At 38.2% G+C, this 14585-nt stretch overlaps 1 protein-coding gene across 10 annotated transcripts in view; it reads right to left on the reverse strand.

Moving 5' to 3' along the window:
• The window catches only part of OSBPL3 (oxysterol binding protein like 3), a 90555-nt gene that overhangs the window by 43481 nt on the left and 32489 nt on the right, over positions 1 to 14585 (reverse strand). For 6 of the 10 annotated variants that reach the window (XM_048950549.1, XM_048950545.1, XM_048950548.1 and 3 more), the window contains one exon: positions 5097 to 5339. In XM_048950549.1, coding sequence (XP_048806506.1) covers positions 5097 to 5189 — 93 coding nt within the window. In that variant the 5' untranslated portion in view covers positions 5190 to 5339. Of the gene's footprint in view, positions 1 to 2698; positions 2816 to 5096; positions 5340 to 6271; positions 6361 to 7857; positions 8042 to 14585 lie in introns of those variants that run through there. The other 4 variants (XM_048950547.1, XM_048950546.1, XM_048950554.1 and 1 more) reach the window with 4 other exon arrangements.

A 14585-nucleotide genomic window follows, 5' to 3' on the forward strand; every position in this document is an offset into this window, starting at 1 on the left:
ATGCTAAATTGAGGGCAAATACCCACAAAACGTTACTGCTTTGCAACACCCACCTCCTCCTGAAATGAAAAAACAAAAACAAAACAACAGCTGAATTGCATTAACAATGCCCAGTTCCAGACTAGTAATGTTTAAAGATTACAACCCTACCAAAGATTCTGCATTATTATGGACCAGTATGTGCACAAAATGATCAACTCTGCATTTGCCGCCTGAGGCAGACACTTCACTCAAGGTTGTGGGAGGAAGCTGTATTGTTACATATCACAGGTTCAAAGATGCTCATTTTAGATCAGCAGAGGAATTCACACTATAGTTGAAGGGTTCCTATGGATAAGGAAAAAATACACGCATGCACTTCAGTCTCTAGAGATAAGTCTGCTATTAAGTAACTGCAGTCATTTTCTATATTTAATAAAAACCTTCTTGTTTTCTGCAATATTGCATACATACAGCTCCTCAAGGTGAATTATTTCAGGAGAAAGAATGAAGTAACAAATTTGAACGGCTCTCAGACTGATGCTTGCACTTACTGCTTCCCAAATGAAAGAGATGACAGTGCCAGACTCTCTTCCAGTATAAAATGCAGTCAGTTGTACCGAATATTTTAAAGTGCCAAAAATAGAAGCTTGCTTTGTGGAGGATAAGGGCTGGCATCAGCTGCAACTAAAGCATTTGTTACGGTTCATAAAATTGGCAGAAATTATTCAATTTTCTTTTTTAGAACATGGAGTATTTTTAAGCAGCTCTCCTCTCATAAGGCTTTTCCCTACTGTATTTATTTAAAAAGTTCATTAGCATATTAGACTTAGAAATTATTATCACAACATATCTTTTTTTGCATGTAGGTCAGTTCAAATGTAATGACCAATACCAGTTTTCCTTGTTCACAAAACAGTCTGAGCTGCAACTTTGTAGAAGACAGGCCCTCCTGTGACTGACAGAGAAAGGCAGAGAGATAGGACGTGGCAGCAGCCTCTAACCTATTACGAGGCTTCAAGGTGAGGTGCACAGAGTGGAACAGCGTTAACTGTTAGCATCTTCAGTTCACGCTGCAAATGCATTGCATCTGACAGAAAAGGGACACCAAGCAAAAGGCAGGAGCAGGCCTCTCAAAGTCCTGCAGGTCTGTTTCAATCAACACACTGCAGCCACAGTATCACAGGTCTCCATTTATGCTCCACAATGCTGACGCATGTCGCTCTGTGAGGAGCAACAACTACATTTTAGCAACCACTGGGACCCCAGGGACAGCCTTACACATCCGTGGTTTCACATCCCAATCTCACATTGCTTACTGCTCGATGCCAGTGTACTTTCAATGGGCTTTAGGACTAGGGGAAGCTTAGATCCCACTACTATGGCAAAAAAAAAAAAACAAACAAAAAGGAGCCCTCCTGATTTTTCCAGGGTTCACTTTCACTTAACTAGATTAAAAGAACTACCATGTCCACGTCAAATCAGCAGCACAGAAAAAAGCACCCAGGCAGATCTGTCATTAACTTGCAAGTAATGAGCCTAGCTTTGACGGTGCTTGAAAGGAACACAGAGGTTTAACAAAGCCTTCCATCAAACTAGTAGATAAAGGAAAGAAAATGAAAATCAACTATTCACTCCACATTCCACAGAGCACATGGCAAAATTACTTAAACTTTCAAAACACTGTTAATACAGGAGTTAACAGTATCATACTGATCTTCTAATAGGGCTTTGGAAAAAAACAAACTAACAAACAAAGCCTATATGTTGTACATGTGATGCTTTCTATATTTCATACAGCAGATGCTTTAGAAGTTCTATAGAACTTCAGATTGCTGCTGTTTTCTACACAGTACACCTCTGCTTCTATTTAAACTAACATGCAGAGGAGAAGCACAAGTAACTCTAGTTGGCAAACTTATTCATCCCAGTCTTGTTAGGCACCTGGTTGACAACACCTACTAGGAGGTGGTTATTATGGACAGTTGACAAAGCTCCAACTTGTACTAGTACAAGAAGCTGAGAAGAAAAAGGAGCAATTAATGATAAAAACAATAGTATTCAATGAAACGTGACAAGAACTCCTCTGCGAGAAAGGAGAGAAGAGACTGAAAACAACTGAACTCTACATTGTCATGGAAAGATTCTGGCAATTCTGTGTTATTATATTACAAGCTACACTAGTAAAGAGAAGGTCCCTTTAAGAAGGTGCAGGTCTTAATAAATTGCAAGACTAGAGACTCTCTCAAAGCACTAGTGAGTCCAGGCTAGTAAGTACTGCAGTAGATTGACTTTGTTAGACCTAAAGGACCATCTTTCTGCACACAGCAGAGATTAACATTCATCAAAATTTTCACTGAAACCTTCTATCAAAGCAAATTATAATTAACAAATGAATTTTAAAATCATACGGGAAAAAAGACCCACATAAGTTATTTTCAAGTAAACATCCAGAGTGCGTACTGCACAGGTTATTTAAATCTTTGCTTTCCTCAGCAAAGCAGTTTGTTCTGTAAGCTGCATGACTACTTCAATGTTAAAAAAAAAAAAAAGTCACATGAAAAATATAAAAAAACATCAGGCAATAAAATAAAGAACAACAGTACACTGCTACACACATAAGCCTGTACAGAGAAACACAAGGGGAGATAACCAGGACTAAATTACCCAAAAAAGGATGATAGCCACAATCCAGTTAAAGAAAGAAAGGTTTGCTTACCCATCCCAAGGATCAGGGCTCACTGAATTCTCCACCAGGAGGGATCTCCTGGAAGAGATCCCTGCCTTATGGCAACCAGCCCTTACATGAGGCTTAAGGAGGGGTGGAGCCAGGTTCCAGGCCTTCTGGTTGCACAGATGAACTGCTTTCACCTGTGCTCCCAGGGCTGGCTGTGTCCTTTCACCAGGTGCTCAATCACTGTTTCAGGCTGTGATTTAACAATTCCCATACAACACTGACAATCCTGAAAAAAACTGTAATGTAGATTTGTTTGTTTGTTTTAGCATTGTAGACTATTTTAAGACCTCATGATCACTTCAGCAGATGCAAACAAAGCTATAGGATGAGGTTGGAAGTTATTATATTTAATAAGAAAAGGGGTAGATAAGTATTAAAGACTTCCATACAAAGAAGTCTTTATTAAAAAACAGAAATCATAAAGACACTAAAAATTTCATGTTATTTCTAAAAACAAATATTTCTAAATTTTCAGGGTATATATGAAAAGCAAGCAAGCAAAAATTTTAGCCTTGCTTAGCTATTATTTCTCAGCATACAAGTCCCATGAGCTGCCCCAACTCATGCAAGCTGGCTTATCATTAACACTTCCTGAAAACATAGACAAGTCATTGGACTCGTTTAGGTTGCCTAGATGCAAAAGAATCCAGTTACTTACTTGGTACTGCAGTGACTGACCATAAAAATTGTAATACTGAAACTTTAATCAAAGTGGAGATATTTATCACCATGCCTGGTATGAAGAAAGATGAACTGTACTGCCTTCAAAATAGACTGGGAAACAACCTACTTTACACCTTCATTCAGCTTGACCTGATAGGTGCATGAAGCAACTTAGCCATCTGCCTGACAAGGAGCACAGATGCACCTGGAATACAAATAAAACAGTAAATTCTATCTGCCACACCTGTCAGGCATACCTTGCATTTTTGTACAGATGATGAAGGTTCAAAACACTGGGGACAGACAAGATGATAATAAACCTTACTGATTTATTCCTTTCCTCCAAAGGGTACAGGTGAGAACAAAATGGGTAAGAAATGGGATCCACCAACAATAGTATCAAAAGCCTCAGCTTTTCTACAGATTCTAACATGTTAAATGGCAGTAAGTGATTTTCTTGTATAAATTGCTCCTGCATAAGTACAGTGATTGTACTGGCTTTGTAATGCACCAAGGGATTTAGACACGCTCATATAAATCTTATTATTTAAATACTATGTGATAGCTCATGATTGACTGGAGCTGTTGGAACAGACAATACCAAATGTTTTAAATTATGCCTTTAAAGGTAATCTCATACTGAGGATATAAAAAATAATGTTGAAGGAAAAAGTGTCATGAAAGCAAGGATTTACTTGCTTAGTGTATGAGAAGAGCACAGCAATTCTCACAAGCACAGCACTTTAAAATGCAAGAATTGCAGACTGTAGGTGTAGGGTCAGAAGGCCCAGAAAAGCAGGTGCTCTTTCAACATGCAGCTGCATTCTCCAAAGCTGTAAGGGGATTTGGATGCTCAATTCCAATTAACATTTCAACCTGAAGCAGCTCCAAGAGCTCCACTATAGTAGCATCTGTACAAATAAAAGTTTATGTACATTGGGTGTATTGCTCATCATTTTGCAAGCATGGTTTGAGTGTATTTAAGCTTGATTTTCAGCAGTGCTACAGGTCAATAATTCTTGCCCACATGCAAAAGCTGCTGTCTTCAGCAGTCTCACTTATCGAGTACAAATGCTTACAATCAGCTTTTCACTATAAGGTTGAAAGAATAGCATAAATGATCACTTTTGCAGAAGACAATGTATGGCTTCATTTTTCATACAGAATCAGGCATCTAGATGCATTATGTTATACAAATATGTATTTTCTTAACTACGTTTCTACTACAACAACCAGCATACAGGCACTCACATGAACATTTTCAATGTCAAGTTTCAGAAAAATGCATTCTCCTTCATGCAAACCTTTCCCTGAAAACTTGAAATAAGCAGAGCTGTTACCCAGTATTCTACCACAGAAATGTTATCTTGCAGGGAGGACTTGGGATTTCAGGATCAAGCCTCCACAGCAGTAATATTTCATTACAAAGATTTGCTGTTAGCATTCCAGTTTGACAAGAGCCTGCTATTCAGGCAGGTTATATACGCTATTTTAAAAGTAATATTTGTAAAACAGGTTCAGTGCATTTCACTAAAAGCAAGATGCTACTATGGAACTTAAAAAAAAACCAACAAAACACTACACACAAAAAACAGAGAAACCAAAGAAGTGATCAAATAAAACAAGAAATAGGAAAACAGAATTTAAAAAATTCACCAATATTCAGAAGCAAAAGTAACAGCCAATCTTGTAAATGAGTTCAGTTTGCTTGCATTACCTGTCGACTTCCCTGCTTAGAGGAGCAGCTGCTAGTGCTTCTTGAAGGAGACAACATTTTCTGGGATACACCAAAGTTTTTTTCTTCACTCATGATTCAAGGTCATTTATTTCACATCAGCTCACTTAGAATGTCATTAAAAGGTAATTAAGCAAATGTATTGGAAGACTCCTGAGAGAAATGCAGAACACATCCTTTACCCAAATGCATTCCAGTAGCATGATCTGCATCCCATAGAAATTCCTAAAATGAAAAAGAAAAAAACAGAATGCCAAATTTATACAACACAATCTTTTACTGCCGTCCCATAGAACAAATCATGAAATCATAATATAGCCTTTGGTAATGCAAGCTGACAACATTACTGTACACTACTAGAAATTAACAGAAAAATTACTTCACAATAAATTTTCTATTATCTAACAGGACTAGCAAGAATTACTTAGTATTTATGCAGAAGACAAAGTGCAGCATCAAGCATCATTTTTAAGACTTAAATTCATAATCCAATGACAAAAAGAAGTCTAATAAAGACACAGAATACATCAAATATACAAAAAAAAGATCAAAACATTATTGAAATGAGGAGAAAGCATCTAATCAAATGTCTCACAAAAAGGATGTTAAGTAAATAAAAAAAACCAAACATTTTTCCAAGTTATTTGATAATTTAAACAAGTAAGCATGGCTTCAGATTGTAAAGAAAAACTAACATACAATGCAAGCAATACACAGAAGTAAAGAGGCTATGCAGAGCTGTTCATGACTACTCTTACCTGCAATCAAAAAGTTGTAGCTATTGTCACATCACCCACCTAACTCAGTGACTGGAAGAACAACCAGCAGTCTGTTTAACAACAGTGCTGTTTGCAGCATGTGCAAATAAAACCCAAGCCAGAAACTCCTAATAATGGATTTCCAGTGTGGGCAAGAGTTGTCATGGTAACAGCACTTTTTCAAAATGGAACAGAGGACATAACAAAAGGGTAATGCTTTACAAAACTTGGGGTGGCGGAGGAGCTTTATGAATTGTCTCTCACTTCAGATTTTATTGTCTTGGGCAAGGAATTCGCACAGGAGAAACAGTGCAAAACCATCACTGAGGAACGTAAGACACTTCCACAGGTAAAAAAAAACTAATTTCCAAAACAGGGAGGCATTACTTCACAACCCACCTGCTTGCTTGCACTGTGAGAAAAGCCCTGAACTAAGCTCACTGGTTGTTGAGTTATCCATTCTTTTTTTCTTGAAGGGTCACAAACTCCTATTCAGAGAGAAGCACTATTTGAAGACCTCTAGCAAAATATTTTGTTTTAAAAATTCTAGTTTGTCTTAAGAACAAACAAGCAAAAAAGCCCATGACAAACTGGTGCTGCATTTAAGACAGCAACAACACTATGTTGGAGTTAACCATGCTCCTAAGTGTTGTAGTCTGTGGTGTCCAACTTCTGAACAAAGACATTTTTCAGCCTACACTGCCTCTTCTGCAATACAGCTTGCTGTCACAGTTCAGCCAAGTTACTCTCTTTTTAGCTGGTCTCTCAGCATTTATTTTATCTATTTAGAAATACTCAATTACCCCTAGAGTAGATCTATGCAAAGTAACAAACCATAGAATCATAAAGGTTGGAAAAGACCAGTATGATCATTTAGTCTAACTGTCAACCCACTCAACCATGCCCACTAACCATGTACCTTAGTGCCACATCTGCATGGTTCCTGAACACCTCCAGTGACAGTGACTTCACCTCCTCCCTGGGCAGCCTGTGCCACTGCAGCACTGCTTTTTCTGAGAAGAAATTTTTTCTATATCTAAACTGAACCCTCCCCCACCAGTACAACTTAAGGTCATTACCTCTCATCCTATCTCTGCTACCTGTGAGAAGAGGCTGACACCCACCTCACCACAACCTCCTTTCAGGTCTGCTATACTGCTATATGGTCTCCCCTGAGCCTTCCCTTCTCCAGACTTGAAGTGTGACCTCTAGTACTGTAGAAATAATCTCCAATTTCCAAAAATCAAGTGAGAAAGCAAGCTCTGCTAAGGCTGTTTCACAAAGCCAGTGATCACGATGCAAGAACCTAAAAGAAACAGAACAGCGCAGTGATGTGATAACAAGACCTGATTTAGGCCTTGCACACAAGTTTTGTACTGAAATTACTGCTGAGATTAGAAGCTTGTGCCTTGGAGAAGGTATGGACTTTTCCCATCTGAAAGATAAATTTCTGTGTGACATTTCACCAAGGACTAACTCTCCTAAAAGTTTTAAGCCATTGAGAAAACATAAAGCAGAACTTTATTAATTAGTTTCAAAGTGCATTTAGTAAAACAGTTTAATGGAATATCTCTATTTATGAGCAGAGATCAAACACTCATGATAGGAACGTAAAAAAGCTTTCTGTAAACTCATAGTTCAAATATCCCCTCAAAATTGCCACACAGCAAGAGTTTAACTAGTGTTCACTACTCATCCAGATGCTAACATGGTCCTCTTCACTGTTCCATGTCTAAAATGACTAAGGTAATCAATATAGCACCTGTTATTCATTGTTCACTACATGACATTTTGGCAGAGATTGGCACAGTTGATGAAAAACAGGCTCTAAATCGTAGCAAAACGCACTTCTTGTCATCAGTACCTCATGAGCATATGCCCAGATAAACTAGATTACAAGATCCCCTTTGTCCATCTGAACACACCAAAGTGGTTGTTACACCCTCAAAGCTGAAGATAATGGAAAAATAAAATGGAGGTCTCACCAGTGTTAATACAAAAACATAATCAGAAGAATCACAGAATCACAGAATTGTAGGGGATGGATGGGACCTCTAGAGATCATCTAGTTCAATTCCCCTGCCAAAGCAGGCTTCCTAGACCAGGTTGCACAGGTAGGTATCCAGGTGGGTTTAGAATATTTCTATAATCATTTATTTTCTGTAGAATCTAAAAAAAAAAAAAGAAAAAAGCGTGGCTACATTTGCATTTCAGAACAGATTGGAAGAACGCTTATTCTGCAAACCTCCTCATCACCACCTCTGATCATATTTTGGGTTAAACTTAGGACAGTCTTAGAGTATGGACACCAGATTCCTTTTGGAGAAAGGACAGCAGATGTGCTCCAGGAATGCATCCAGTGATCACAGCACTTTGTCCATGGCACCAGACTCAAGCTCATCCTGACCAGTCCTATCTCAGTGCCAATGTGTGCCAACTCACCACAAATGACTCACTTGAAAAGGCCCACTTTTATTGCACTGCTCTGCTCACTAACATTGATATGGTCTAGACACAGACTTTGGGCACTCAGCCAAGCACTTCAGATCTCCTTTGGCAAAGTCATTTGTCTTTTTGTAATCAACAAGAGAGGGGCACGTTTCTAGAATTCAAATGAGTTGACTCAGTTGCCTAACCTGGGGTCCCTAGGCAAAGGGTGGGAGACAGGTAGGATAAATCTGACAGAGAATGCCCAAAGTATTTTGAGAGTCTACTTCCAAAATAGGGCTTTCCAATTTTCTTGTATTCCTTTAAATTAATTTACTACATGGACAAAGGCTTGTTTTTTGTTTTTTTTTTTTTGTTTTTTTTTACTGGCCCCAAAGACGGCAAGAATGATGTGTGCCATTTGTCCAAAGTCTTATTAATATTTTATTAATGTTTCACACTAATTTAAATTATTACCTCGAGAATTCCAAATCTGAACATGAAATTATATATAAGTACTGAACATGACCCCAATCCATCTGTCAAAACTGCTGTGTCCTCCAGCAACTGTTTTATGTTCCTTTTTGAAATTCCTTTCCAGCTCAGAAAGAAAAAAAGAAGACATGGCTGCCCTTCTACAATAACCAACTCAGTGCTTCCAGAAAGGTGTAAAAAAACTGATCCTGCATCCCAAATAGACTCTCATATTCTGGCTGCCAGTAGCAATGACTGAGCCTTTCTAGGATGACTCATATTTTACATTACCTGGAAAACTGAAGTCTACAAAGGTACATGAGCTATTAAGACTTTAAAGCAGGCATAACAATCAGGATTATGCAAACTAAGCTAAAATTGCAGCAGACTCTCATGGTTTGAGGTCATTACGATCCATTTACTTCAGGTTCACTGCTTTCTGCTCCTCCCCATGCCACAAAATGACATTGGAACTAATGATGCTTGTTCCCACCTATCCTCTGAAGCATATAGCACCAGCTACTTTGTTCTGTTCCAAAGAGACAAATCAGAAGTGCAAGGCTGAGGCAAATTCAAATACATTTAGGACAGGAATTTTCACAAGTGCTAAGTATTGGCCTAATTCTTCTCTACTGAGTCAACTGCAGCAAAAGTAGGCCAAGACTGCTCCAGCAAATGACCTCAGCAGGTGCACTTTAAAGAACTAACAAAAGAGAGAGTCAAATATTATTTATAGCTACTGTATCTTAAACCCATAAACAGCACTTTCCTGAACTTATTATCTGTTTCTAGGAGACTTATCGTTCAAAATCCATTAAGGCAAATGTAGACATATGTACAACAGAAAGACTTGAAAAATATAAATGTACTGTCCTATGCTGTCCTGACTTGCACTGGTTCAAAATGACTTCTCAGCATCATAACTCACTTCCAGCAATTCTCAAAGCAATACGCTTACAACAAAATCCCATGTCTCACAAAAGAAGAAAGGCAGAAATTTAGAAAATTCTGGAAGTCTGCAGTACTAAATCAGCATTATGCAATTATTTTTGTTATGGCGTCAGAAGAAAAAGACAGCTGTTTCAGAGCTGAATCAACATCAAAAGTACATCTCATACTATCACTGTAGACAATAGAGATTTTGTGGATGGAAGAACAAGAACAACAGAAAGTCTGATGAAAGTCATGTAGACACAGCAAGTGCAAGACAGCAATCTAAGTCAGAGCTGCAAGCAACACAGTGACTTCCATTGAATTAAAAAAGAATCCACACTGAAACCTTTGCTCTGTATCTATTATTAAATTATTAGGTTACATTCACTCATGTCCACTTGGATAAAGAAAGCAATAATCTTTTCAAGTAACGTTTTCATGGCTTTCTCTGTCATACTTCAAACTGTCAGCTTTAATCTATCCAACAATCCCATTTGGCTCAAAAACAAAAAGAAAGAATTATATATAGGCAAACAGATAAACCATGTGCAGCTACTGCAAATGTCTTTTTTAGGAAGGTAGTTGCTATTCCTGAATTACTGTAACATTCATACTGTTGAAAGGGAGAGCACACAAATATATATAGATATATTTAGATATATATATAAATATATATAAGGCTATCTCCTTCAGAGAGAGAAAACTTGCACATATAAAGTAGTTAGAAAGAAAGAAAGAAGTTATTAAAACTATCTTTGAAAGCAACAATTTGAACAACTGAAGTAAAGTAGCAGTAACAGGAAGCTTTTGAGACCCTCCCTCAGTTACATGCTGTCCTACACACCATACAAATCACAGCACTTGAGCAGACACTTTCATTGGCCACAGATATATACTATCTTCTGAGGTATTCTGTGATGCAAAGGAACAGTTAGCTCCATCTTGCTTACTTCCTTAAGGAGGCTACTGTAGTAAGTAATTAAATCATACTACCTCAATGGCCCAAGAGAGGAAAATTTAGTTCAAACAAAATCATCCTACTTGTGTAATCAGAAGAGACACAGGGTGGGAAAAGGAGAAAACCAGTCAAAGAACAAACATACTACATTTAACATTGGATTACTTTTCATGTATAATATTCATCACCTAGTGAAAGAACATCCTGCATGTTCCAAGCATAAAGAAAACAAATAAAAACAACAGCAACAAAATCATCAAAAAACCCCAAACTCAACCACCTGGAAACAATCCACTACCATGTATTCCAGGTAAGACACCAAGAAGAACATGCTTCAATGTCAGGTCTAGTCAGACTTTCCCAAAGCAAAGCAAGTATCTGCATTTTCAATAACTCTGGGGGCAAATAATTCAGTACCTGGTATTAGAAAGACCTTAAATTTAGAAATAGGTTAATATGCATCCTAAAATGTAAGTATAAGTAAAAATATCACCTTTCCATCATATCTACTGTTGAAATTGACTTTAATACTGCTTGTGACATAATTAATTTTAAACATCTAATCTTGACACTGTTGCCCCTCTCCCTAAGGAGATGTGAGAGATTGCATTTGTGTGAAACATACTGTGTATATATTCTAGACAGATATGATAAAAAAATCTCTGTGATGAGTTACGCAAAATATGTATTAGCAATGGCAGCATTATTATGTTAATTGGTTAGCTGCCATACCACCTTTTCAACCCAGCTTCTAATCACAGTCGAGAATGTGACTGCATTTGCAAATACAACTGACCTAGCTCACAGCCATGTCCTAAGTAATTAATTCCTTATCTTCCCCAGCCCCTTTTGAAGGGATTCTTGCCCAGAGCCAGGCTGGCAGCTCTGTGCTCCTTTGCACAGGTTGCCAGAAGGAATGGGGTTCCACGTGCCCCCTTCCAGCTCCACGTACAACTCACACACATGACCAAGATGCCACAAGCCTGGGGACCGCAGGAGCCACTTTGTAATGCTGGAACAGACAGGTCCACAGTCTTCCTGTCAGGAAAGTAAAAGCTACTGAGCTGTGATCAAACGCTATGCTGCGAGCACACACACTGCACAGAGCAGTGCTAATGAGCGCTGGGAGGGCTGTCAACCTCAAGTAATAGAGAAGCAGCGAGACTCTTCACGATGGAAATGCTATTCATGCAGAGAAGGTTTCAGGAACCCAAAGACAAAGGATGATGAGGGAATGGGAGTGAGAAAAAAGCTTTCTGTTTTCAGTAAGAAAAAGAGCAGGCATTCAATAACATTTCACAGTCTGTACTAAATCTTTGGAAAAGATCATCTGCTAATGGTCTCAGGGCTGCTATGAGAGGAAACGCTTACCATCAGAGCTTTGGCACAAGCACGGATGCCTCTCATTTTACTGTTATCTACTGTAGGTATTTAAAACTTTGCTTTGCTCACCGAAACAAAGATATTCCACTATTTCTCCAGGCTTATTCAAAAACAAAATACAAAACTCAACACTCATTGTTAATAAAATGTTACTGAAATACACACTGTTTTCTTAGATTCAGTTCTGATAGGCAGTGTTCTGGAAGTCAGAGCCTTCTTGTCAGCCTGCCAGCATGCAGTAACTCACTATCTTAAGACAATGCTGTCTCTACATCAGGAAGAATACATTACTTTTCTGTGAAATCACTGAAGGCATCCATATAATTCTGCACCAGACTGTCTCTTTATGACCTGATAAGCTACATAATGCTGTCAGATGCATAAATCTACCAAGGCTGACATCATGTAATGTGTTTCATTAAACCAGCTGACTTAGTTGGTTTAACTTTGGAAAAGCAAACTCCAGTCACCCGTGGTTTAAACCGTGGTAGAACAGCAATTAGGATTACTGGAAGAAGAGCTTTTGCAGCCCAAGAACTATTCTAACAGAGGCCTGAAGGAAGATGTCACATTGTATGTATGAACAACAAACACAACCCAGAGATCCTCTAATCTTATGCAGAAAGTTAGATGTTTTCCTTAATGAGCAGAAGAGACTAACATGCCTCCTCTGTTGTTTGATGTGGTGTTTAAATTTTCATACTTCAGCATCACATACTTTCTAAAAAAGCTTTTAGTATTTCTCCCTTGCAGATACCTGTTTATTTCCCATGATGCTGTCACACGTTTATAGTGTACATCACAATTCCTAAGTGAAAGAAATTGCAAGGGAAACAACACTTCATTTTGAGAACCCTTAGTGTTTTTCTTTTCTAAGTAGGCCTATTAGCTCAAAAATTTAATCTCATTAACTTTAATGACCATGGCAACAAGACTCAGTTCTTGTCCAGATAAAGACACGTTTGTATGCACACTTTACCAAGTGTAATGACTGTGGACTACAGAAAAGTCAGGTTTCCTGATCAACTTAGCATAATTTTACAAATTGCTGCAGAGAGAGCTAGAGCTTTCTTCTAAAGCCTGTGCAGAAATTAGGTCTTTACAGGCTGTCTTTCATATTAAGGTTGCTTGAAACATCAAAGATGTGTAGTATTTTGACAAAAGAACAGGCTTGGTAAGTGCATCAGTGTTCACCTTCTCTAACATTTTATGTTGAGGGCCGCTTTTCTACACCGTGCTTCTGAACACAGCAATTTGTGAACAAACTTTGACACTTTAGAGAAGTGTTGCAAGAAACAATTAACATTTAGAAGGTATACTGAGGATAATTAGTTCTACAAGTGCAAGGATTGATGCTGTTAATGCCAAGAAGGAAGAGCTCGTTAACTCTGACCTTTTGATGAAAAAAAAGAAAAAAAAAAGCCAGTATAAAGCATACACAGAAATGTGTTTCTTTTAAATGAAAATTAAATATATTAAGGCTTGGGATGGAGCTCTTCCAGGACAGACTGAACGATGCCTGTGACTGTCCTTTTGCTTGGAAACACGTCATGTACACATATGCAGATACAAGAACAGTGAGAAGCAGCTGCTGACTGAATCATTCTCTTGGAAGACATGTGTATCACTGTTTGTCTTAATATATGAGTCATTATTATACAGTTGGTCATTCATATACATGACCGTAACAAACACCTTGACGGTGGGAGCCAGGAAAGAGGCTCCACAGATCAGGTTTTCTGCAATACTATCCTTGTGGCATAGAATAAAGATGAACTGAAAGAGACCTAGAGGGAGATGTGAGATACATGATTACGTGCAGTGTTTTGTGCCCAAACAAAGAAAACCAGGGGAAAGAATCAATTGCAACAGCTGAGTCAGCAGGAAATGATGCAGGCAAGAGATGAAGGTCTCCAACTAGGCTAAAAGGCTACATCAAACTCAAGAAAGGGACCATAAAATTTCTCTTTTCCCTGGCTAAAACAATATAAGCCCCTGCCACCACTGCTACCTCATCCTCCAGTTCACTGCTGTTGAAGATAGACCTGAATCTTCCTAGGATTACTTTAAAAGCTCTAGTCAAACAGAGCTGGTAGGAGAACTTTTAAACTTGATAAAGAAGAAAGTGAACCCAAAGCTTTAGAAGCAGAAGCCATGCCAGGGAAGAATACAAGTTCATTTCAGCAAGTGCTTTCATGTCAGTACTTGCACAGAGCTACAACAGAACAAAATCTAAGAGCAAGTTAGGAGACTGATCAAAAAGAGAGGCTTCAATTAAAAAAAAGAAATTTGTGAATAATTTAATGTTATTACAGACAATCCAGCAGGAAGATCTATGGAGTTCTAATGCATCAAGCTTTTTTATACCGTTCAACTACAGCATAGTATCTCAATGTAGAATATGACATCCCTCGAGCAACAATGCTACCAGTTAATATACCTCTGCTGAGAACTTTCATAGCTCTCAACAGTAGCTCAGTGCTCCCCCTCTGATATTTTAAAGTTTAAATTCTTACACACTATGAAAAAGACCAAGTC

The sequence above is a fragment of the Lagopus muta genome, chromosome 7 (genome assembly GCF_023343835.1).
Source record: "Lagopus muta isolate bLagMut1 chromosome 7, bLagMut1 primary, whole genome shotgun sequence".
Lineage (NCBI taxonomy): Eukaryota > Metazoa > Chordata > Aves > Galliformes > Phasianidae > Lagopus > Lagopus muta.